Source organism: Schistocerca nitens, chromosome 2 (genome assembly GCF_023898315.1).
Source record: "Schistocerca nitens isolate TAMUIC-IGC-003100 chromosome 2, iqSchNite1.1, whole genome shotgun sequence".
NCBI classification, from domain to species: Eukaryota; Metazoa; Arthropoda; class Insecta; order Orthoptera; family Acrididae; genus Schistocerca; species Schistocerca nitens.
In genome coordinates, this window is record NC_064615.1 from 422,512,944 (window position 1) to 422,540,194 (window position 27,251).

General features: G+C 43.6%; 1 protein-coding gene across 1 annotated transcript in view; it reads left to right on the plus strand.

Moving 5' to 3' along the window:
• Positions 1 to 27,251, plus strand: part of LOC126235062 (cubilin-like) — a 451,076-nt gene that overhangs the window by 350,882 nt on the left and 72,943 nt on the right. Inside the window, exons 5-6 of the mRNA XM_049943797.1 lie at positions 3,190 to 3,476; positions 26,065 to 26,386. Coding sequence (XP_049799754.1) covers positions 3,190 to 3,476; positions 26,065 to 26,386 — 609 coding nt within the window. The remainder of the gene's footprint in view (positions 1 to 3,189; positions 3,477 to 26,064; positions 26,387 to 27,251) is intronic.

Genomic DNA, 27,251 nt, shown 5'->3' on the forward strand with positions numbered 1-27,251 from the left:
TCATTGGGGTTTTGAGTTTTTCCGTGAATACACTTTTTCAACAGTTCAGGTGCTGCTAAGTCTCTGAAAATAGGTTTTATCACCTCAATTATTGCATGAGGCAGACTATGATTATGAGTGTACACTTCACCAGTTAGCATCCTTTGTTATATTTACACCAACTGTCTTCTTCTTTGGGACACAAGCTATGTTGGGGATTTTCATCGGTTGAAGAAGTATGAAAAAAAAAAGAGTCCAAACAGCCTTCTTCATTTCGTTGACACTTTGTGTATTTTGCCTAATAGCCACTCCATAATAGTTCTGTATTTTGTCAATTACACTGTCAGTTAACCTTCCCTTCCCATCCAACCCTTTACCATCACTGAGTTTTAGTTTTTTGTACGAAGCTTTCAGTCACCGAAGTCTTGTTCCCATTCGCTTCTGTACGTGTCCAATACACTCAAATTTCTGCACTACAACATCATCACCATAGGGCTTCAGTCCTTGAACATGTTTGAAACTTTTAGAATCACCGTCACCAAGGTAATTAACATATCGCACTTTATCACACGCCTCAGAACGCTGGAATATACTGGCAACACCAGCCACTTCCATTCCTCCACTACTGCCACTATAGTTAGCTTTGCAATTATTTTCATGTGTACCTTTATATTTTTGTGGACATCTACAATACTTTGATATTACTGCTACATCTAAAACTTTCCCTGTATACATATTGGTGGCAGATACTACACCATGAAGAGATGTGTGTCCCCATTTATGCCAGGTACCATCGAACGCTGCAGTCAAATCTCTGTTACCATTATTTTCCATTACTGCCTCTTCCACAGCATTCTTCATAGATTCTATACAGACATCTTCTACTTTAGACCCTATTAATTTATTATAGGTCGTAAACTTGGTTGGGGGATTTGGAAGATTCATGATGCCACAGAAAATTGCACCTTCAGTAGCACCCTTACCAACTGAACGCAAGGAATAAACAAATCTAATGTTGTGTTCGTAGATTTTGCTACCATTTTCTTCAGTTGCAGTTACTGCAACACTGTTCCAAAAGGTGGTCATCTATGAACACTTATCACATTTCAGTTGTATTTCACTAGCAAGTCCTACGTGCTTTATTATGGAGAGTTCCAGACCAACTTCACTACAATGAATACATCTTACACAGTTTGAAAAAATTCCTTTGAGAACCGACATATCAAATATTTCATTCACATCCGATTCGCCCATAAAACATTCATAGTTTTCACTCATTGAACCAAGCTTCTTCTGTGATTTTCTTTCCCACTTTGACTGCTATGGGCAGGTGTACTTGAGAGGTTAGGTTCACTAACTTGGTTATCGTCTTTATTGTTTACAGTAATAACACATACCTTTGGCTTTCCAACATTTCTCCTTTTCTTAAAAGCCTTCAGAGGATTTCTAATAACTTTACTTTTACTCATTATTATACTTCAACAAAACAGAGACTCAAGAAACAGAATTAATTACGAATATTTTCGAGATAACGACAGAGTAAATAAACATGAAACAATCGACAATCAAACCAGCGATATATATTGAACCATCACAGGAGAGCCACAACACATACTTTGTCTCACATCACTAAAATGTACCTGATGAACACGGACGTTAATAATAACACCATTTGACAGCAGTTTAACAGCGCCACAGTGGGTCACGCCCATGTAGAACACATTTCAAAAAAAATTTAAAAATAGTTGTAGTCTTCGGAATTGAATAAATTATATATCTATTAAAAGGTAATAGTCTGCAGATTCAGAAAACGCAAAAAAGTAAAAATTGAACTTTTCATGATTTTGAGCCTTTCCGGAGCCCCTTAAGACGTTTTGAGGATTAGAATACTAGGGCGAATGGAGGCTGGTCAAACACAGCAGGTGGTATCACGGGCCCTCCGTGTGCCACAAAGTGTGATCTCAAGATTATGGTAACGATTCCAGCCTCGTTGTGTGGCGCCAAATTCTGCAGCTTTCCTTAATTTATGAGCATGAGTGTAGATTACCAAGTTAATGAATGTGACAGATGAAACTAAGGGTACCTGTAAAACGTATATAAAGGAACCGAATCACGAGTAAATAACTTTGCGCTTATGGAAAAGGAGACCCATTTCACACGTACGTTAGACACTGTACTTAAATTCTCCATCCTAGAGATAGTTCACCACTAACATTGTCAAATGTCTTACTCTGTCAAACACTTTTCTCACGCTGCCAATACTAAGCGCTAATATATCCGGGGCGACCTACATCGCACTAGGAAGAGTCAGCGTTACCGACCACTGAGACGGTTAATGTGATATGTAACACGGGTGTACGTCGGTACAGCGGAGGGTGTGACAGTTCGATCTAGGTTTAAAGGCTAAAGTGAAATCCGCCTGTAAGATTTCGTCACTGTCGCCACTCAAGTCTGCAATCTGAGTAACTCCTTGCAGAAACGAGAAACTACTCCTCCTACCGCCACTAAGTTGTCTTCGTATCAACAACTGAAGGACAAATATCGTATAATAATTTTTTTTTAATTTATAAAGATGGGAGGTGTTGAAACGTCCCCTTAGAAAAATTACACATGACTGTGTTTAAACTGACACACAATATTTTAAGGGCAACGCAATCTGACTTTCAAAAATCCCTACAAGAGAATGGCCCTGACCAAATTAAACTACATGTTTCACAAATCACTTACCTCACAAAAATCTTCGTTACTCGAACTACTGCAGTACAGCGAGCACCACTACAGCCAGCTAAATAAAACATTCAAACTACTAAAGGCACTAACTACTGATAGACATAGTTAGCAAATGAAAGATTTTGATAGAGAACAAACAATGTATTTACCTTAATAGTGTTCAAAAGTCATAAAATATATAGCAGTTCATGACATCCATTCTTACACATGTACTGTTTCTGATGGACACACGTCCAGATCATCCGCTCTCAAAATTCCGCCATCTCTCTCCCCACATCCACCACTGCTGGCGGCTCACCTCCAACTGCGCAACGCTACGCGCTGTTAACAGCCAACAGCCCAACACTACAATAGCAAACAACAATGCAAACCCGCCACAGACTGCACACAGCACAGCCAGTGATTTTCATACAGAGGGCTACGTGGCGTTACCAATAAGAACCTAAACAACCTACTCACAGTGTTATCCTATGCTTGCAGATCCTACTGCGAGCGAGTGTTCCGCGACTGCCGCCTGCAGACGTGCTACGTGCAGTCTCCCGCCTACCCAGGCGTCTACCCCAGGGGGCTGCACTGCCGCTACCACCTTAACACGAGGCTGCCCTTCATCAAGCTCTACATCGAGAACGAGGAGTTCAACATAGACGGCCAGCGCTGCGAGAACATCATGACCTGTCCCATGAGGCCCATCTCGTCGGGCGAGCGCAACTGCCCATACGATTACATCAAAATCTATGACGGCAAGGATGAATCGGCTCCTGTCATAGGTATTTAGCAAGGCATTTATAAGCTACACTTCAGTCTTCGTTAATTTAAGGCACGTGTGAACGAGGAGGTCTGGAATTTCACGTATCTGAAGACCAATATAAGAGAACTGTTCAAAACGAAGTAATGTATCTAACAACATACTTGCTCAAATAATTAAAAGAATTAGATCCTTCAATCACATGCTGCTTGCATTTCTCTTACACCCCTCTGATTAAGAACTGTACACTCACATCTTTTCCTGCATATGCAAATCTGATGTAAATTCACAAAAGATCTCAGACTTTTTGTTGCTAAGTAAAGAACTGACCTCCTCAACTAGTTTTCACACGAAGAATCACATTTTTGGTTAAACGATACCCATAGTTTGTAATTTCACTCTACAATTTGTACCGTCTCAACACTTCCAGAAATATCTATCCTTGAGAAGGGCGATAAAATTTGAAAGCAGCGTTGTAGATCGGGCAGTAACAGCTATGAGTATTAATCTTGGGTACTGATAAATGGCTTCACCTACGCTAAGACCCAAATATTCAGGTGAACATATTACTAAAACATTAAAGCTGAAAAGCTCCGAACTTGGTGCCCGACATTCTGTGTCCGTCAAAACTAAGCGCTGCCAAAAGGCAGTACGTCATTGAATAAATCAGCCGAATGTATGGATTTCAATCTAATACGGTGGATGGGACCGCTTCTCCGGTTTGTACGCAGTCACGGAACAGGGGACGCCACTGTGAGCTGCCTCTTACTTCATTTGAAAAACTTACCCACAGTCAAAACCATATAACACAATAGGTACCTAGATCACCGCCGTTCAACCTATTCTTATTAAAGTCAAGGAAGTATGTGGGCCATACCAGAAGCGATTAACTGAAGAGACAGGGACTTAAATATTTACTCACATTTCTTACCTCCTGCTGGAGGATGGAGAAAACGCCATTATTCGAACTATCAAATTAATAATCTTCCCAGGAAATGTGTGACAGATTTCGAACCTAATACGTTTTATTACCTAGGACCTTTGCTTGATTAAATCGGTCACCGCATTCATACAAATCAAGATGTAGATATGCACTCACTTCAATCCACTTTACAGGCCCAGCTAACGTACAGTACAGAAGAACACTAAGTAACATATATCAATTGTAAGAAACTCTCTGCATTCCGTGACCGTATGCTGGCTGTACATTAAACGTCGAGGAACATCACTGAAGGCTACTGATATTCCACGTCACCTAACTACACTGCGCAACAAAAGTCAAGGATAACTTATTCGGGCTTGTCACTGTCTCAAATTGAGAAGCAGAAGTTTTGAATTTGCTTCGAAGTTGTTTCCAGCCTTCCTCTGTGAAGGTGTTAAAGTGTAGCGCCCAGCAGCATCACGCTCGATCGTGGCGACGCTTCAAACAGCAAGGCGTCGATACGTGCGAAACGAAGTCCACAGCTCAGAAGGTCACGTGAGCTGTAAGGAGAGTTAATGATGTCACATTGATACCATATTTCACCACACTTCTTTCTAACGCCACGGTGGACGTGTCACACAGTGAAAAGGGTGTTACAGCCTTTCTTACCCACGGTTTCCCCTTCCTGTGACATCTCTGCTGTGAAGGTCAGAACCGAGATACCTACAGTTGAAATTACTTGATTTTCTTATTGGTTGCCGAAGGAAAAAATTAGACGCTCCACCGCTACGAATCGACAATAAAAGGCTTCAGGTGGTGACACAAAGGGCGTCAATGAAACAACCCCTTCCCCTCGGGCGGTGATTCCCACACATTTCGGGGTCGAAAACGGAAGATCGCAATGTGATGTCCAACGGGAAGACGTTCTTGACATCCTTGAACACTGCTGACACCTTCGGACGTTGCAAAGGTTCTTGAACACTGTACTGCTGTATCCCCATTGAACGTGATCTCACGCTATTGTAGTACAACGCAACCGCAATTTTGATCTCGGGCACGTGATGGTAGCACTTAAAAGCGTACAAAACCATTCGACGAAGTCTGAACGTGATCCGAAGCAATAAATGTGTGGGGCGGCGGGTTAAGTATTAAGTTGTTGTTGGTTCTATAGTATTGTTGTTCGCCTTCTTACTCACTCGAGCCTGGCAACTATTTTTGTGGTCAGCCAGAGAGCTGCATACTGCACGGCCACATTTTGGTGTAACCCACTGAAAGAAATGTTTCTATTTTCTTTCTACTTATCGGGGTCAGGACTATGCCTATATATGAAGGTATAAAGTTCTAGTTCTAACATGTATTGAGTAAAGTATCTCATGCACAACACTTTGAAAACCACAGTGTTAAATTGACAGTAAATCTCTCAATTCTAATCAGCACAACTAGCAGTTCAGGGGCCACTTCCGCGCTACGTTCCTACCAAATTTTCCTTCGCCTTGACTGCTAATACTCGAATAACTATTTGAAATAAATGCTCGTCACGAAAGTGGAAATAATATTCACCGCTTGTCACGCAGATTTGTAATTATCACGGACGGCACACTAACAGTTATTTTAGCAAAATATAAGCGATCCAGGACCGTGTACAGTCCTCGCTAGTCCACTATCAGTTTTTACCGCAAATACGCTTTTGTCACAGTCCGTCTCTGACGTCATCTGAGGCAGAGCGCAATCCGACGGTTAACAGACGTGGATCTTACAGTGGCTGAGTGCGAAGCGAACCTTTTCTCCTGCTTCGCTTAGCTTCGCAAATTCATGGAGCTTCATGCTCCAGTGAGTTGTAGAATGGGCGGATCACGCCTTTCCTACATCTCCCTGAGGGTGTTGAATGTGGTCTGCTCGTTGGAATCTTCTTCATGGTTGCGTTGCTACTAGTGGGTCTTCTTGCTCATGTTGCGGCGTTCCGTTACACCAGCAACAGGTCTGGCCATCTCGTGGTCGGGCGCCAGTGCACTTGGTTGCCCAAGTTGCGGACGAGGTCGTTCTCCGGCGTCCGCCCGGCCGCATAAAAACGATGCGCCGCTTGCCGGAATCGGTGTTTTAGCATTGGTACTCCTGCTAATCTGTGGAGTTCTCCGATGCTGAAGTCTCGTGACAGGTGAAGCGCTAACCAAAGCACGTTCTTCTGGACCGTCTGCAGCTTTGCAATTGACGGGTTGGCCGCGTTGCCCCATACAACAGCAGCGTACTCTAACACAGGCCTGATTAGTGTCAGGGACAGAGTTATGCCGCCGTGTGGGGTCAGGGTCGTCGCTGGGTTGAGTAAGGGGTATAACAAGCGAAATCTGCCAAGCGCTTTACCCCTTATTTCCCTGATGTGCGCCCTACACGTCAGGCGCCGGTCCAGAGTGACGCCTAGGTAGCGTCCGGTGTTCGACCATGGGATGGGACCTTCCATGATGCTGAGTGGCTGCAGGTCGGCAGGAATCTTCTTCCTTGTGAAGATCACCGCCTGGCTTTTGGCTCCTTTAAACCTGAGCCGCCATTTGGTAGCCCAAGCTCCAAGGACGTCGCAAGCCGATTGCAGGCGGCGACGCATCAGCCTGGAGTTGATGCTTCTTCGTAGAGCGCCGTATCGTCCGCGTAGGGCGCAACGTGCATGAGCTGCCTCTTCTGGACGTCGGTGGCGCCTTCTCTCCTGCCTCTCTGGCTGTATTTATATATGTGCCGCACCGGACGGCCAAGGGAATATCTGTTGTTATCTGTCTTGTGCACATTGCAGCAGCCTCTGTACGACCGCTGCCTTGCACACATAATTTTTAATAACAAAGTTATCAATTAATTTCGAATCTTCTTATTTTTACATGCATTCGCGTAAGTTGTTTGAAAGCACAGAAAAAGTTTCAGCTCGCTTGAACTGAAAACATTACCTTCTATAATTTTTATACTGGAAGTAACGGTAGATCGTTACCTCTGAACCATACCTTTACTAGAACTAGTACTGGATGTTATTATTACTGCGGTTCTAAAATTTGGTATAACTCTATTATTTAGTAGGTTTTATCATGCGCTGTAACCAAAATTTTCTACTATTAAAATTGCGGGTACTTAATTTATTTTAGTGACAAATTTGGTTTTTCATTAAATTGATCAAAAACTATAAAAGGTAGCTTAACGTGATATCTTAGTTATTATTTTTACGGTGAACTGAAGCATAAAACAAATTCTTACGTTTTTAAATTCAATATTCAGCGCCTTCAATTTTATTGAAACGTGAATTCCGGCTGTAATTTTAATTCTTTTGCTTTGAAACTTGCACCGTGCATTTCGTACCTCCAGAGGCACATTCTGACCAAATTCTGACTTTCTAGCTTTATTATTTAGCGCCATTCATTTTTTCTTAAAACTGTTTTTTTGATGGAAGCCATTGGTTTCATTACATTAAGATTTGATACTCAAAATGTCATTACAATAAAATATATATTGACAAATTTTCAAATGGAAATTTTGCCTTTTAATTTTATACTTAGTTATAGAACGATCTTGTGTGCTACGCGTAGCGCGTTAAGGTGACGTGGTTCTGCTAGCAGTGAACTGGGGTAAGTCCCGGCGCCCTCGCTCGCCCTTGTATCTTACAAACGATACAGCGCTTGTTTCGCTTCAAATAGTACTTAGGTATGCTTTTTAAACTCTCCTGTTTCCCGCCCTCCGGTCAAGTGATCACGTGGGAGTGCAACATTAATAAGTTCCTGACTAAAAGGGCAAAGGGTCCTTCTAGCATCTCCCTGGTTTGGCAACACTCTCGGTGCAACCCGACGCACCTTCATTGAGCACGTTACAAATGTACATGTCAGAAATTCAGACACCAATCAGCCTGACGGCTGCTCTAGCGCCTGAGGTACAGGCAACCACTTTGACACTCCTGGGTGCGGTTTGTCTATCTTCAGGCGCTACAGCAGCTGCCAGGATGACTCATGTGGAAGGTTGTGACAGGTACACTCCTGGAAATTGAAATAAGAACACCGTGAATTCATTGTCCCAGGAAGGGGAAACTTTATTGACACATTCCTGGGGTCAGATACATCACATGATCACACTGACAGAACCACAGGCACATAGACACAGGCAACAGAGCATGCACAATGTCGGCACTAGTACAGTGTATATCCACCTTTCGCAGCAATGCAGGCTGCTATTCTCCCATGGAGACGATCGTAGAGATGCTGGATGTAGTCCTGTGGAACGGCTTGCCATGCCATTTCCACCTGGCGCCTCAGTTGGACCAGCGTTCGTGCTGGACGTGCAGACCGCGTGAGACGACGCTTCATCCAGTCCCAAACATGCTCAATGGGGGACAGATCCGGAGATTTTGCTGGCCAGGGTAGTTGACTTACACCTTCTAGAGCACGTTGGGTGGCACGGGATACATACGGACGTGCATTGTCCTGTTGGAACAGCAAGTTCCCTTGCCGGTCTAGGAATGGTAGAACGATGGGTTCGATGACGGTTTGGATGTACCGTGCACTATTCAGTGTCCCCTCGACGATCACCAGTGGTGTACGGCCAGTGTAGGAGATCGCTCCCCACACCATGATGCCGGGTGTTGGCCCTGTGTGCCTCGGTCGTATGCAGTCCTGATTGTGGCGCTCACCTGCACGGCGCCAAACACGCATACGACCATCATTGGCACCAAGGCAGAAGCGACTCTCATCGCTGAAGACGACACGTCTCCATTCGTCCCTCCATTCACGCCTGTCGCGACACCACTGGAGGCGGGCTGCACGATGTTGGGGCGTGAGCGGAAGACGGCCTAACGGTGTGCGGGACCGTAGCCCAGCTTCATGGAGACGGTTGCGAATGGTCCTCGCCGATACCCCAGGAGCAACAGTGTCCCTAATTTGCTGGGAAGTGGCGGTGCGGTCCCCTACGGCACTGCGTAGGATCCTACGGTCTTGGCGTGCATCCGTGCGTCGCTGCGGTCCGGTCCCAGGTCGACGGGCAGTGCACCTTCCGCCGACCACTGGCGACAACATCGATGTACTGTGGAGACCTCACGCCCCACGTGTTGAGCAATTCGGCGGTACGTCCACCCGGCCTCCCGCATGCCCACTATACGCCCTCGCTCAAAGTCCGTCAACTGCACATACGGTTCACGTCCACGCTGTCGCGGCATGATACCAGTGTTAAAGACTGCGATGGAGCTCCGTATGCCACGGCAAACTGGCTGACACTGACGGCGGCGGTGCACAAATGCTGCGCAGCCAGCGCCATTCGACGGCCAACACCGTGGTTCCTGGTGTGTCCGCTGTGCCGTGCGTGTGATCATTGCTTGTACAGCCCTCTCGCAGTGTCCGGAGCAAGTATGGTGGGTCTGACACACCGGTGTCAATGTGTTCTTTTTTCCATTTCCAGGAGTGTATATATGTAACCCGCTCAATAAACCTTCGTGTGTACCATCAAAGCTTTTTCCGAACTGGCGGGTTTTAGAGGTATGATTTGCTGTTTTATTCACACATATGTCAATGTTGCGCCTTCGCCTGATAACGCCACAGGAGGATGCAAAAGAGAAAGGTTGAGAAAGCATAATTACCTTTCACTGCTTCAGATCACCTTCAAATCTCGTCGAGTGTTTCTGAACAGCTCCTAGTGGTTCCCATTTGTACGCGAGAACAAAATCTACAGTCTCGCTGCACTCAAGATGGGCGTGATCACGTTCAACAGGGATGCAACCCCAAAATGTCCTACGAGAACGACTGAAACGACTGAGGGTGTCAACAGTGCCAAAGAATGCCCAGAATATCTTTCGGTTGCTCGTTGCACTGCGGACTGTTGTTTTCGACCACGAAATACATGTGAATCAACGACCCAGGGAAAGGGGTGGTTTCATTAATGCCCTCAGAGGCCTTTTCTTGTCGATTCTTAGCAAATGTGTGTCTGAAATGTTTCCCTCGGCCACTCATCAGGAAACTGCGTGATTTCAACGCTGGGGGTCACGGTTCCGACCTCTACCACAGAGACGTCAAAAGAAGGAGTGAAATGTGGGTCAGATGGGGTGTGACTACCTGCAAGTGGTGTGACACATCCGCGATGGCTTTGCGCGAAACTGTTGTGAAACTTGATGCCAGTGTGACGTCATTGACTCACCTCACAGGTCACATGAACTTCTTAGCTGCGGCCTTTTTTTCATAGCGTCGAAACCTTGCAGTCTGAGGAGTCACTGTGTCCGACGGTGACGTCACAGGGTATCACTCGCTTCATTACAAAGGAAGGTTGTGGGCACCTTTGAGCGAAATCTGAAACTTACGTGTCGCAATGGGAGTCATTTATGATGTTCGAAAATGTGATCTTTTAATTCTACTATGCAGTGTAGAAACGGCGACACAGTACGGTGTTCTCTTCTACGTACTTGGCTGGGTGTGTTGAGTTTGCAGAATGCGTGGTACTAATAGTAGCTACGAAATAAAGTAATTCGGCAATTAAATATCCTACGAAAGCTCAGTTATGTGGTAACCCATATAGGCTCTTAGATTAAAAGTTAGTTAGGTTTATCTTATGCATTTGGGATGTGTTTCAACAATGCAACCGTTATGGATAGGGAGGTTGATGCAGGTTACCTAGTCACGACTTTTTGCGTCGACAAAGCTGTTCTGTCATGGGCTGAATATCTATCAAGTGACTAGAGACTGATGATAATATGATTACATGTAAGGAAAACTGGTTTAGAGATTACTTGCAGGTCGTTGTCAAATCTGGGACACAAGTGAAAACTACTAAATTTAGTAGGAATCTACCAAAAAACTATTATATTAATATAATTAATATAATCGCTGTTACTTCATTCATTTGCTTGTCATGATATTCTGACGCTAAAATGTATATCATTTGAAGTGAACAGAACATGAGTCGTTTAGCAAAGTGAAAATAGCAACTGGTTTACAGACAACGTGGACATACTTTTATCACCAGGAATATCGAAGCATCTGATGTGACACTGTCACATATAATGAAATTTAACATGTCATAGTTTATAATTGGCATAAATGGCGTATTGCAACAACAAAAACGTCTTGCATATAATAATAAAGAATATGTCAATCATCTCATGATGGTACGTGAGAGAAGAACCAAAATTTATTATATATATGACTACGATTATGAAATCACTAGGGGTAGGATTTAAAAATTACAGACAGTTTGGCATTTAAATAAATAGTTTGCTCAATTTTTTTGTATCTCAACATAGCAAGTGCTTGCAGTATTCGCTAAATCCAACAACGAGCTTTAAGTAGTCAATTACCGCAAAACGCATTGTTCTCCTATCTACACAGTCCGGTTCTGGTATCAAATAAGAGTGAGTATAGCATTCGAGGTGTCTAGAAATGAACCGGTAGCATAATGCTATACAAACGGTACTTCACTGACATACGTTCGAAACTGTTCCTGCGGAAAATTGTTTTTCTTCATTTTTGCAGCATTGGCATGCGTACTACTATCGAGTACATCACGGCTGACAAGGATACTGTAAAATTATGAATGTAATGACACCAGCACACTTCTGTATTTTCTTATGGATAACATTTAACGTGTTTTCGTTGTTCGCGCGTTCTGATGTGCGGTAGTTTTCACTTGGGAATTATTCATTTTACATCCTACAAGCAGTGTGTGCAATAATTCATTCCGAATATTTCAGAATTAAATGCATCTTTTATTACTAAACACTCTGTTTGTTATGCTGCCGAGCAGTTAAGTAAACTGGCTTTTATTGTAACACTAATGCACCCATTTTTGTTTTAATTTGCTGCTATACGTCTAAACATATTACGATAGGCGACTGCGCTTTTTTATTACCGCCATTCATCACTTTTATGGCCCCATATTTTTTCCGACTAGCAAACAATTGCAGCTTTTTGGCTGGTCTTGTACCGCACAGACCGGCTGTCTGCAACCCATGGTCATCGACCCCTGCCAACGTAACGCTAACGAACGCTCCGACGCATTAATCCTCCCTTGGGTGTTCCGTCCATGCTTGAACGATCCGTCTTCACCCAAAACTCGCCAACAAATCATGGACTAAATTAAAATGTTCGGAGACATTAAGAGTAACTCCGGGTATTAGGGGAAGTTAACGTTCTAGAAGCTTCTCTACCGCTGCGACGACTCGGAACACAACTTCTAACTTCATAAGTTCTCTGGCAGCCAAGTTCTTATTAAATTAACTGGGGTCCCCCTTGAGCAGCAGGAGCTGTGAAAATGAGCTTAACGGAAGACGTAGCACTGAATCTGAAAATAAATTGTCTTTAAATCTACGGCACTGACAGTGGAGGATGCATGTATAATTTACATCGGTACAAGGAAGAGCTACGTGTACTGTATAAGTTTTGAATTACACGATATACTTTCAATTGCTCGATATACTTCAATAGATATCATAATAGATCTCAGAGATCTTTCTTATTGGAAGTGTGAGTTCTTAGAAGCGCCGCTTGTTTGAATCAGAAGAGACAACAAGTGATTTTCAAAGAAGGACGAATAGAGAAATCTGTTATTTGAAGCCGAAATGATTAACTATTTTATAGGTGAATGATGGAGAAGGATTTAGGTGTAGATCTTTGGGCCTCAGTACCATCCAAGACTTGTACGTATTGTTCGTCCATCTGGCCTCTTGTAGTTGATCAGTGACTCGTCTGAGATATGCAGCTCTATCCAGCAAATTATAATTAAGTTTGATACATCGTCTCAGTTAGCTTCTGGTCGTAAATTAAATCGCAATCGTTTTGTATTTCCCCAGTAGTTACGCAGTTGTACAGGTATTTTCATAATCTAGTTTTATTCACGTTTCAAACAGAATGGTTATCAAATCTGTGAATTCCATCACACGACTGAAATGTTTAAGCTTTTGGTAACAAATCATTTAATTATTGAAACCGGCTCAAAACTAAACTTTTCATAGAAAATGAGCTCCAATTCTTATAAATATTGAAAGGAGGACCTAGTTTACGTTCACGGTATTTAAGAGGGTAAGAGTATTGTAACAGTAATGGTCATTACAGAAGAAGGAACCACTCCACATTTTTATGCTTAGGTTAACGGACTGCATGTATCAGAGCTACTGGTAAACCTCGCAGAACAGAATAACGAAGTATGTACTAGCAATTACGTAGTTATTGGTCCAGTTTATTACCGTTTAACAATTTTGAGTCTGCTGCCTTAAAATATCCTACGACATCCTTTTATTCATATAAATTTACATGCAGAGAGCCATCTGAAGTGCAGTATTATATTCTATAAGCCCTGAATCACGCGATAGGGTGAAGATCGAACGGAATCTCGCATAGACGCATATAAACAGTATTTCACACTTTCAGCACTAATTCGCCTCAAGAAAGTTACAGAAAAATCCTTGCAATGTATGTCATCATGCCTTTGGAACCATAGCCCTATAACTATGTCTGATCTATAAATTTACATCGTTTCTCTACTGCCCTATTCACGTGTTCGTTAAACTTTATTGCCTGTGTTGGGTGCTCAGCGATTGAGTGTTAAACTATCACATCATCCAATCTTCCTGGGTTGACTGTTCCTATATAATGGAAACTCCCCCACCCCCCGCACCTCCCTCACATTTAGTGGTGAAACAGCAAAATGGAAACCCCATCAAAACCTGAACACAGATCAAGCATGAAAACAGGTAGGAGGTGTACCGAACTGTGAAAAACGAAACCAAATGTAAACCGTGAGCTATCCAAGCGGAAGATATACAGCAGAGAGCGAATAATAACAGCAATGACGTCGTGCTTATGTGGTCGCGGTGTTGGACTACCAATGTGAAAATCCGTGTTCAAATCTCTCTCGTGCCCATAATTTTCACAAAATTATGGACTGTTCGTCTGGTCATCGACGAGTCTGTTTGCCATTTCCTAATCTGTGTTAGCGTCGTGGTGTAATGTCCGTTCCCAGCAGCCCGGTGTAAGAAAGGGATCTCTAGACGTACGTTCCCACCTTCCTTTCCTACGTAAGTAGCACATATTATAACTCTTGCGTTCTGTTTTGGAAGTTTTGACCCTTGACTTCCTTTGTTGTAACATAGTTCACATCCTTTTACAAGTTGTTTTCATTTCTGTTAGACGTCTACGTGGCATCTCGCATGCTCTCACTATTCGATTGCGACGGCAATACATTGTTATCATATGACTCATAATCTATAACCATTGTATAGTATGATAATTGCCAAGATTACAGAAGGAGAAGAGACATACCAATGAGCGGACGGAAAGTTCATAATTTTGTGAAAAAAAAAATAAGGGCACGAGGAGGATTTTAATGTGGATCTTTCACTTTGCAGTCCAACACCGTCACCACACAACCACGACTCCGTGATTGTGACAATTCGCTTGCCATTTCACATCTTTAGCTTGGGCCGTTCACTGTACCACTTCTTTTTTTCGTGCTTGATCTTCTGTGTTCACGTATTGACGGGTTATCCACTAGGCCACTATACAACTAAATCTGGGGGGGGGGGGGGTGAGTAGATGGAGAGTTTCTCTTGTAAGAGCAGCATTGTCAGTATAAGATTTTCGACCCTCTCTAATAGTTTTTTGGTGGGAAATGTGATCATGTTGCTGATGGTAATGACCTTCAGTTCTTCGTGTATGTCTCTTACACTTAACCAAAGTGGAGCCATCAGTATAAGTCGGAAACATCTGTTTCGAACTGAATTAACAGTGGACTGGCATGGAGTGCGAGACGGACTACGGTACGTCGTTGCTAAGCGCCTTATAAACCCTAAGTTTGTTGGTGACGATCACGTTTGTGTTTCACAGCAGAGGTAGTAAGGAGTGAATGTGTTTGAAATTGCTTAAACCACTCTCAAACCGGGATATTCTAGTGATATGCAGAATAAAATACGTAGGCACCAAGGAATACGTTCGATAAACATCTGAAACTAATCACACAACGCTAATTTTCACACTATTTAACGCATCAGACGAGATAAGAGGCGGCATTTCATTAAATAATTTGGAATGGATCTACTTAACTTAATAACTTTTCGAAGGGAATATGCTGTCCTACCATCTGTTAGCTTCTCCGCTGTGAGGCAGCTTCCCCAGTTGTGTAGCCATCAGTTCACAGTGCCGAAATTTGTTAACTGTATGAAAGATAGTATAACAGAAGACAGGTACCTCTCACACACAATAATGATAACGGTTCAATGAGAAAGTGTTAAAACGTGCTTCACATAAGCCCCCAGTGACACAGCAACAGACTTCTGACCTTACTCAATTCCTGTAAACTACTTAGCATGCAAAGACGTATTACCTAATATCGTAGTCAAGCTGCAACCGTATCTCACTAGCTCGTACTTGAAGCAAATTTAAGTAAAACATCAATAAAAGGAAGCATATTTTAGCCGGCCGGTGTGGCCGAGCGGTTCTAGGCGCTTCAGTCTGGGACCAGGTGACCGCTACGGTCGCAGGTTCGAATCCTGCCTCGGGTATGGATGTGTGTGATGTCCTTAGGTTAGTTAGGTTTAAGTAGTTCTACGTTCCAGGGGACTGATGACCTCAGCTGTTAAGTCCCATAGTGCTCAGAGTCATTTGAACCATTTTGAAGCATATTTTAGGAAACCAGATGGTGACAAATGTTACTCATACACTCTAAGACGTAGTCCATACGGACGATTCCTTCATAGAGCGTCGTTTTCTCTCTCTTATTCATCGCTAAGAACTCGTACATAGCTTACAACTTCGGGGCGATAATTGTATCCGCTTTACTCATTACAAAATCCAGAGTCTGTTGTCTTGAAAGTAATGCCAAGTCACCTATAAAAAGTAACCTTGCACTCTATAAATATATTGAGCACTAAGCCTACTACAAAACCATTACTCACTACAGAACCAAGATGCTGTATCTGTAAAAGTAATCGAACGTCGCCCATACGAAAGTAACCTTGCACTCTATAAATACATTATTGTTCACATTGTTATTCATCACCACCACGAAACACTTGGAGGAATTGAATCCCGTGTGGTTTGAAACACAAACGTCACCGCAAAATAGGACATGAAGAGTGGCTAACGGTCGGATGGCTTGACAATTTCTAATGGTTATGTGAAAAATTCTTATGGTTGCGCCCTATGTCCCTAGAGTTGACCCAGACGCTAAACCATGGAGAAAGTCATCAAACACGCATTATTATATGGAGGTTGATCATTATGCCAAGCTGTGCTTATCTCTGGAGGTTCAAATTTTGAAAGATATGGGAAGTGTGTTTTTTGAGTATCATTCGACCACGTAAGAACCTGATGTAGCTTTATGCACTTGCACTATCACAAATAAAACGTAGCGCCTCAGTAACAGTGGTAATTGGAACAAAAACTTACTTCCTGTTATTTTGTCGAATACTTACATTTCTGACACCGTTGCAGTGTACAAAATACAAGTGGACTCCATTTAGAACTGATAACTTCATATTTCTACGTCTTTTCATGTTCATATTAGATTTGTTGTTGTAGTTTACATTTGCTGTGGACAAAACCGCAAACAATTAACATTAAAAACAATGAATTTAATAGAAATATGACCAGCTCTCGGAAGATGAAGGTGTCGGCTAGTAACTGGTAACCGTATTCATTTGTCTCTGTATGACGTTTTCATCTCGAAAATACGTCTTTCTCATTGGCAACTATAGCCACTCACCTGGTTTAATGCGGTCCTCCGTGAAGTCCTATCCTGCACTAAACTCTTCATCTCAGAGTAGACCTTGCACCCTACGTCTTCAGATATTTGTTGGATATATTCAAATCCCCGTTTTCCCATAAAATTTTTACTTTATACAGATCACTCTAGTTCCGTGAAGGTTACTCCCTGATGTCATAGCACATGTACGATAATCCCGTCCCCTCTTCTTGTCAGTGTTTCCCATATGTGTCTTTCTTTGCCGAGTCTGCGGACAACCTCCTCATTCCTTACCCTATCAGTCCACTTAATTCCCAACGTTCTTCTGTAGACCCTCATCTAAAACGTTTCGTTTCTGTTGTGTCCGTGATTCACTACCATACAGTACTGTTCTCCAAACGTACATCATCAGAAATTTCTTCGTCAAATTAAAGTGTTTGTTTGGTACCAGTAGACTTTTCATGGTGAGGAATGCGTTCTGTGAGTGTGTTAGTCTGCTTTCTTTTGTCATCCTTGTTTCATCCGTCACGTGCTTTTCGCTGCCTGTGTAGTTGAATTCCTTAACTTCACCTTCTTGATGATCACCAGTTTTGATGTCAAGTTTCTCGCTATCTTCATTTCTGTTACATCTCATTACTTTTGTCGTTTTTCAGTTGACGCTCAGTCTATATTCCGTACTAATTGGTCAATGCATTCCTTTCGACAGATCCTGTAATTCTCTTTCATTTTCGTTGAAGATAGCATTACCACCAGCGAATTTTGTAAGTGATATCGTTTCACCCTGACTTTTTATTTCTACTTTTCAATCTTTCTTTTATTTCGGTCATTGTTTCTTCTGTGTATAGATTGCACAGCGGGAGGAAAGACTATATGCTACTGCTACGGAGTTTGTAGTTCGAGCACTTCGTTCGTGGTCTTCCAGTCTTATTTTTCCTACTTTGCTCTTGTACGTGGTGTACATCACCCACCTTCCCCAATAACTTACTATTTTTTTCCTAACCTTTCACCATTATTGCTCGATATTGTACTGTCGAACGATTTTCTAGATCGACTAATCCTATGCGGGTGTCTTGACTTTTCTTCAATCATGCTTCATTATCAAGTGCAATCTCAGAACTGTGCCTCTGATGCCTTTACCTCTTCAAATGCCCCACTGATCGTCACCTAACAGATGATCAAATCTGTTTTCCATTTTTCCGTACATTATTCTTGTCAGCTGTTTGTGTGCATGCTCCATTAAGCTTAAAACTTTTGTAATAAAGTATTTATTTTATAATTTATTTTCTAATTAGTCTCATTATTTTTTGCGATGATGCAGTAGCATCAGAATACATTCCAAATTACTTGTACTCAAGTTAGCTACATACAAAGAGAGATAGATTGTATTTTTTCATTTTCCTGATGAATATCAGATTTCGTGCTCAGAAATTTTTCGCTTTCCACTTTTCATACGGTGTAACGAAGTAGCAAAAATATAGAAGGTCCGAGTCTCGGTACGGCACACAGTTTTATCTGCCAGGAATTATTTAGCAAGAATATATTTAATTTATAATTTGGCTCATTATTTTTCCTTTTTGATGCTGTGGGGAGCAACTTATTTGTGTATTATCAGAATATTCTCAATTTTTTTATTCAATTTAGTTATGTACAAATACAGATGCACGCCAGGTGTCACACCAACGCCATCCTCCGTTGACGTTAGTTAATCCTCGATACCACAAACGCCGAAAGGTTTGCCTAAGTAGAACACTAAAGGGCGCTCCACACCAACAAGGAGGAGACCCTGCTATAAATAAGACCAGCGCTTGAAATCATACGCTTTGCGTCTATAACTCGTCGTATAGCTTGTCGCCAGAAAACTTACTTGCTGTAGGAGCGGTGCTGGGTTAGATTTCGGGTCTCGAGGAAGGTGCCAGTTTAGAAGATTGATTGTCCCTGACCGAAAGAATTTATACAAGCGCCAAAGCATATCAATATACGAACATACGACAGCCAGTTTATTAACAACACATTCGTGATTCACAGTTGGCAGTATTACATAAATGCTATCACATCTTTGACTGCCACAAAGAACAATGAATACAATGAATATCACAAATGATTTTCATTTAAACCTATGTTATAAACTGGCAGATATTTGTTGTTGTGGTCTTGAGTCCTGAGACTGGTTTGATGCAGCTCTCCATGCTACTCTATCCTGTGCAAGCTTCTTCATCTCCCAGTACCTACTGCAACCTACATCCTCCTGTTTCTGTTTAGGGTATTCATCTCTTGTCTCCCTCTACGACTTTTACCATCCACGCTGCCCTCCAATACTAAATTGGTGATCCCTTGATGCCTCAGAACATTCCCTACCAACCGATCCCTTCTTCTAGTCAAGTTGTGCCACAAACGTCTCTTCTCCCCAAGGCTATTCAATACCTCCTCATTAGTTATGTGATCGACCCATCCAATCTTCAGTATTCTTCTGTAGCACCACATTTCGAAAGCTTCTATTCTCTTCTTGTCCAAACTATTTATCGTTCACGTTTCACTTCCATACATGGCAACATTCCATACAAATACTTTCAGAAACGACTTCCTGACACTTAAATCTATACTCGATGTTAACAAATTTCTCTTCTTCAGAAATGCTTTCCTTGCCAGATGTTTGTAACTGCATTATTAATAATACAAATGTTCAAATGCATGTCCGCCTTGTTGGATGCATTAATGTAAGAGCCTTTCGGTATTGACATGGAATCTCGTAACATTTCTGATGGTATTGAAGAGCAAGCATGACATACTCTTTCTTTTAAAACATCTGAGTTTTTCGGTTCAGTTTCGTAAACCTTGGCTTTGATATAACCCCATAAGAAATCCAAGGGCGTTAAATCAGGTTATCTCGCTGGCCATCGAATGGAACCACCACGACTCTCCACCGTTTAGGGTACACATTGTTCTGATACTCCCTAAACCCCCTACAATAATCGGGGGTACATAATGGTGCTGATATCAATGAATAACAGATAAATGAAGTGGGATGTTTTCTAGGAGATCCCTAAATTTAGCTCACCAGTTACTTTGGGAGCCAAATGAACTGGTCCATTGATGAAGATGGGACCTCCTAGAATACCGTTCCATACGTTAACACACCAGCGCGCCTCCGAATGGTCATAACCAGTGAAGATTTTCAGGAGCCCGGTTATGTATATTGTGTCTATTCTACATCTACATCTACATTTATACTCCGCAAGCCACCCAACGGTGTGTGGCGAAGGGCACTTTACGTGCCACTGTCATTACCTCCCTTTCCTGTTCCAGTCGCGTATGGTTCGCGGGAAGAACGACTGTCTGAAAGCCTCCGTGCGCGCTCTAATCTCTCTAATTTTACATTCGTGATCTCCTCGGGAGGTATAAGTAGGGGGAAGCAATATATTCGATACCTCATCCAGAAACGCACCCTCTCGAAACCTGGCGAGCAAGCTACACCGCGATGCAGAGCGCCTCTCTTGCAGAGTCTGCCACATGAGTTTGTTAAACATCTCCGTAACGCTATCACGGTTTCCAAATAACCCTGTGACGAAACGCGCCGCTCTTCTTTGGATCTTCTCTATCTCCTCCGTCAACCCGATCTGGTACGGATCCCACACTGATGAGCAATACTCTAGTATAGGTCGAACGAGTGTTTTGTAAGCCACCTCCTTTGTTGATGGACTACATTTTCTAAGGACTCTCCCAATGAATCTCAACCTGGTACCCGCCTTACCAACAATTAATTTTATATTATCATTCCACTTCAAATCGTTCCGCACGCATACTCCCAGATATTTTACAGAAGTAACTGCTACCAGTGTTTGTTCCGCTATCATATAATCATACAATAAAGGATCCTTCTTTCTATGTATTATCAATACATTACATTTGTCTATGTTAAGGGTCAGTTGCTACTCCCTGCACCAAGTGCCTATCCGCTGCAGATCTTCCTGCATTTCGCTGCAATTTTCTAATGCTGCAACTTCTCTGTATACTACAGCATCATCCGCGAAAAGCCGCATGGAACTTCCGACACTATCTACTAGGTCATTTATATATATTGTGAAAAGCAATGGTCCCATAACACTCCCCTGTGGCACGCCAGAGGCTACTTTAACGGCTGTAGACGTCTCCCCATTGATAACAACATGCTGTGTTCTGTTTGCTAAAAACTCTTCAATCCAGCCACACAACTGGCCTGATATTCCGTAGGCTCTTACTTTGTTTATCAGGCGACAGTGCGGAACTGTATCGAACGCCTTCCGGAAGTCAAGAAAAATAGCATGTACCTGCGAGCCTGTATCTAATATTTTCTGGGTCTCATGAACAAATAAAGCGGGTTGGGTCTCACACGATCGCTGTTTCCGGAATCCATGTTGATTCCAACATAGTAGATTCTGGGTTTCCAAAAATGACATGATACTCGAGCAAAAAACATGTTCTAAAATTCTACAACAGATCGACGTCAGAGATATAGGTCTATAGTTTTGCGCATCTGCTCGACGACCCTTCTTGAAGACTGGGACTACCTGTGCTCTTTTCCAATCATTTGGAACCTTCCGTTCCTCTAGAGACTTGCGGTACACGGATGTTAGAAGGGGGGGGGGGGGAAGTTCTTTCGCGTATTCTGTGTAGAATCGAATTGGTATCCCGTCAGGTCCAGTGGACTTTCCTCTGTTGAGTGATACCAGTTGCTTTTCTATTCCTTGGACACTTATTTCGATGTCAGCCATTTTTTCGTTTGTGCGAGGATTTAGAGAAGGAACTGCAGTGCGGTCTTCCTCTGTGAAACAGCTTTGGAAAAAGGTGTTTAGTATTTCAGCTTTACGCGTGTCATCCTCTGTTTCAATGCCATCATCATCCCGGAGAGTCTGGATACGCTGTTTCGAGCCACTTACTGATTTAACGTAAGACCAGAACTTCCGAGGATTTTCTGTCAAGTCGGTACATAGAATTTTACTTTCGAATTCACTGAACGCTTCACGCATAGCCCTCCTTACGCTAACTCTGACATCGTTTAGCTTCTGTTTGTCTGAGAGGTTATGGCTGCGTTTAAACTTGGAGTGAAGCTCTCTTAGCTTTCGCAGTGGTTTCCTAATTTTGTTGTTGTACCACGGTGGGTTTTTCCCGTCCCTCACAGTTTTACTCGGCACGTACCTGTCTAAAACGCATTTTACGATTGCCTTGAACTTTTTCCATAAACACTCAACATTGTCAGTGTCAGAACAGAATTTTCATTTTGATCTGTTAGGTAGTCTTAAATCTGCCTTCTATTACTCTTGCTAAACAGATAAACCTTCCTCCCTTTTTTATATTCCTATTAACTTCCATATTCAGGGATGCTGCAACGGCCTTATGATCACTGATTCCCTGTTCTGCACATACAGAGTCGAAAAGGTCGGGTCTGTTTGTTATCAGTAGGTCCAAGATGTTATCTCCACAAGTCGGTTCTCTGTTTGATTGCTCGAGGTAATTTTCGGATGTGCACTCAGTATAATGTCACTCGATGCTCTGTCCCTACCACCCGTCCTAAACATCTGAGTGTCCCAGTCTATATTCGGTAAATTGAAATCTCCACCTAAGACTATAGCATGCTGAGAAAATGTATGTGAAATGTATTCCAAACTTTCTCTCAGTTGTTCTGCCACTAATGCTGCTGAGTCGGGAGGTCGGTAAAAGGAGCTAATTATTAACCTAGCTCAGTTGTTGAGTGTAACCTCCACCCATAATAATTCACAGGAACTATCCACTTCTACTTCACTACAGGATAAACTACTACTAACAGCGACTAACACTCCACCACCGGTTGCATGCAATCTATCCTTTCTAAACACCGTCTGTACCTTTGTAAAAATTTCGGCAGAATTCATCTCTGGCTTCAGCCAGCTTTCTGTACCTATAACGATTTCAGCTTCGGTGCTTTCTATCAGCGCTTGAAGTTCCGGTACTTTACCAATGCAGCTTCGACAGTTTACAATTACAATACAGATTGCTGCTTGGTCCCCGCATGTCCTGACTTTGCCCCGCACCCGTTGAGGCTGTTGCCCTTTCTGTACTTGCCCAAGGCCATCTAACCTAAAAAACCGCCCAGCCCACGCCACACAACCCCTGCTACCCGTGTAGCCGCTTGTTGCGTGTAGTGGACTCCTGACCTATCCAGCGGAACCCGAAACCCCACCACCCTATGGCGCAAGTCGAGGAATCTGCAGCCCACACGGTCGCAGAACCGTCTCAGCCTCTGATTCAGACCCTCCACTCCGCTCTGTACCAAAGGTCCGCAGTCAGTCCTGTCGACGATTCTGCAGATGGTGAGCTCTACTTTCATCCCGCTAGCGAGACTGGCAGTCTTCACCAAATCAGATAGCCGCCGGAAGCCAGAGAGGATTTCCTCGATCCATAGCGACACACATCATTGGTGCCGACATGAGCGACCACCTGCAGATGGGTGCACCCTGTACCCTTCATGGCATCCGGAAGGAACCTTTCCACATCTGGAATGACTCCCCCCGGTATGCACACCGAGTGCACATTGGTTTTCTTCCCCTCTCTTGCTGCCATATCCCTAAGGGGCCCCATTACGCGCCGGACGTTGGAGCTCCCAACTACCAGTAAGCCCACCCTCTGCGACCGCCCGGATCTTGCAGACTGATGGGCAACCTCTGGAACAGGACAAGTAGCCATGACAGGCCAAAGATCAGTATCAGCCTGAGACAGAGGCTGAAACCGGTTCGTCAGACAAACTGGAGAGGCCTTCCGTTCAGCCCTCCGGAATGCCTTTCGCCCCCTACCACACCTTGAGACGATCTCCCACTCTACCATAGGTGAGGGATCAGCCTCAATGCGGGCAGTATCCCGGCCAACCACAGTCGTAGTCCGATCGGGGGATGCGTGGGATGAGCTGGCCGTCCCCGACAAACCCCCATCCGGACCCCCACAGTGATGCCCATTGGCAACAGCCTCAAGCTGTGTGACCGAAACCAACACTGCCTGAAGCTGGGAACGAAGGGATGCCAACTCAGCCTGCATCCGAACACAGCAGTTGCAGTCCCTATCCATGCTAAAAACTGTTGTGCAAAGAACGTCTGAACTAATCTACAGAGGGCGCAAACAAATCGACACAAAATTTAAACGGTTATTAAAATACAAGATTGCCTAGTAAATGCAGTAATGCTGCTACTTGCGCACTGCTGACACACTGCTCGGCGGCGGAAGGAGACTACGCGATGTTACACTATTCAGGTACTAAAACGCGATGCTACAACTCTCAAATACTATAATACGACCGAAATTTATGAATTAAACATTGGAAGTACCAAAAACATGCAAAGAAATTAAGAATTAAACTATGTAACAAATGAGTGAGCTAGGAGTATACGACTTGCTGCTGCAGCTGCTTATCCAACGGTGGCAGGGAGCACAGGAGCGCCACTGGCGAAATATCATTAATCTACCCAGGAAATCGAAAATCTGCTTGATGAAATCTGGATTTACGGCGACTTTATTTACGAGATGTGGCTGAACAATACCCTATTTTGGATATCGTTTCCATGTAGCTGATGGTGTAGGTGCAACGTAAACAGATGCTACTATCATATCTCCATATCCCGAGATCCGCTCCTACTCATCTTTGTCCTAATTACGATGAGAAATAGCTATTACGAGGGGAAATGTAACGACTTTCATAATATTAATAACCTTAATAGTATTATTATTATTATTTTATTATAGAGAAGAATAACACAGAAACCTAAAAACAATAGCACCGTAACAGTTTCGTTTATACTTCATTGTACGTATGCGTAATTTTCATTTAAATTGTACTTACCGTGCGTGGCATGTATTTCTAAATACTCGATAACGTTCCGGGAAACATCGGTTGTGTCGCGGATAGGTCTGTCCACGACATACTGTACATGGAAAGCTTCCTCCGTTCTTAAACCTGTCTCTGAAAACATACGCAGAATTTAGACGTCGCGTCGGTAACCGTTGTCAATACAGCCTCTGGGCCTCAGCTGCACTGCGCTGCGTCTCTCCTTAGATCAGTATCATATCGGTGCATTCCTCGCTGGAGTACATTGCAGTTGTTACCTCTCTGACTGTGAGACCTGACTCGAACTGCAGGCGGCCACGTGACCCTATCAGATCAGTACCAAGGTTCAAAAAATGGCTCTGAGCACTATGGGACTTAACCGCTGTGGTCATGAGTCCCCTAGAACGTAGAACTACTTAAGCCTAATTAACCTAAGGACATGACACACATCCATGCCCGAGGCAGCATTCAAACCTGCGACCGTAGCGGTCGTGTGGTTCCAGACTGTAGCGCCTAGAACCGCTCGGCCTTTCCGGCCAGCCAATGCCAACGGGAAACGCGCGCAGATGGCGGCACAGTTCGGTACGTGTGACTGCTACGGCGGCATGTTCGAATCCTGCCTCGGGCATGGATGTGTGTGATTTCCTTAGGTTAGTTAAAGTAGTTCTAAGTTCTAGGGGACTGATGCCTTTAGAAGCTAAGTCCCATAGTGCTCAGAGCCATTTGAACCATTTCGGTACGTGCACTTGTCTGGCTCTGAGCACTATGGGACTTAGCAACTATGGTCATCAGTCCCCTAGAGCTTAGAACTACTTAAACCTAACTAACCTAAGGACATCACACAACACCCAGTCATCACGAGGCAGAGAAAATCCCTGACCCCGCCGGGAATCGAACACGGGAACCCGGGCGTGGGAAGCGAGAACGCTATCGCACGACCACGAGCTGCGGACTGCACTTCTCATTTGGACAGCAGTGACAAAGCAACACTTCTTGCACTATCGTATATCTTGGCAGATGTGAGATTTGCTACTTAGAAACTTTTCACTTTCCACTCTTCATATGATCTTTTGAAATAGGAATATTCTCTCTGAAAAGCGTTTGTGTCAGGTTGGTGACAAATCTGTTAATACTTGTAAATAACGTGAGCCAGTTTTATGGGTAGAGTGTGACGCTCGCCATTGCCCTCAGGCGTGTTTTGCGGCATGGGCAAGTTCCCGTACTCCATCATCGGCACGTCGGAGGACCTGCTGGTGGAGTTCTCGAGCTCGGCGGCGGGCCCGCTGCTGAACACGGGCTTCCACTTCAACGTGGGCAGCTGGCCGGGCCACGTGGAGACGGCGGGCGTGCGCAACGGCACGTGCGACTGGCTGCTCAGCTCCGAGGCGCTCGCCTCATCCGGGGACTCGGAGGGCATCTTCCTGAGCGTGGCCCACTGGTACCCGCCGCACACCTCTTGCACCTACCTCATGCGGGGACGCCCCGGCGAGGTCGTCCGCCTCTACTTCCCCAGGTACGTCCACTGCTAGCCGACAAACACCTTCGGCACTACACAGATACTCACAAGAGGAAGATTCGAGACACACTAAACACAGGATTTTTCTCTGAGTTCGGATTTTCCGCAAGGGAAATGTTAGGAAGTGTATTTCTTTTTTCTCGTCACTGAACCGAAACTTCAGTTACATCTTACATAGACATGGCCAAAATAATATAAAATAAAATGAAAAATTACACACTGTACTGTCACATTAATGTATCTTTTTTTTAAAAAAATTTCTTTATTGATACAACATTATAACACGATTGAAAAACAAGTATTGTGATACAGATGATTCATAAACAACAAACATTGTATTATACACACTAAACCACCACCTTATATAATTAGTGGGTCCAATTATTATACTTAACAAGCAGCTTATACTGATTGATTAATGGCACTTGCTATGGACAGGGTTAATCTAGCTACTTGACTACTCTGGTTATTCTAAGACTAGCTACCCTGCAGCGTTACAGGTGTGCCAGATGATATACAAACCTACTAATAAGGCCTGCTCACTGAGCTAATCCCAGTGAGCGTGCCCCTGGCACTGGGCTGGTCAACTACTTTTGAAATCGCTGCAGTCCCTACCTATGTTAGTAATGTTAGTGTTCTAATTTTACATTTTTCTAGTGTAACTACTTTCTAAGGAATCTAGTGCATAAGTTAAGTCCGGGAATGGTACACCTGCTCTCCTGGTCCATCAGCGCGGCGGATTCCGGTCGTGAAACAACCGGCCAGTACCGCGCTCGGCGGCAATTGTAGGTGTACCTGTGTCTTCATCGGGTTATTTTTGGTCTCTAACCGTGTTGATTTCTAATAAAATCCCTCATGATCT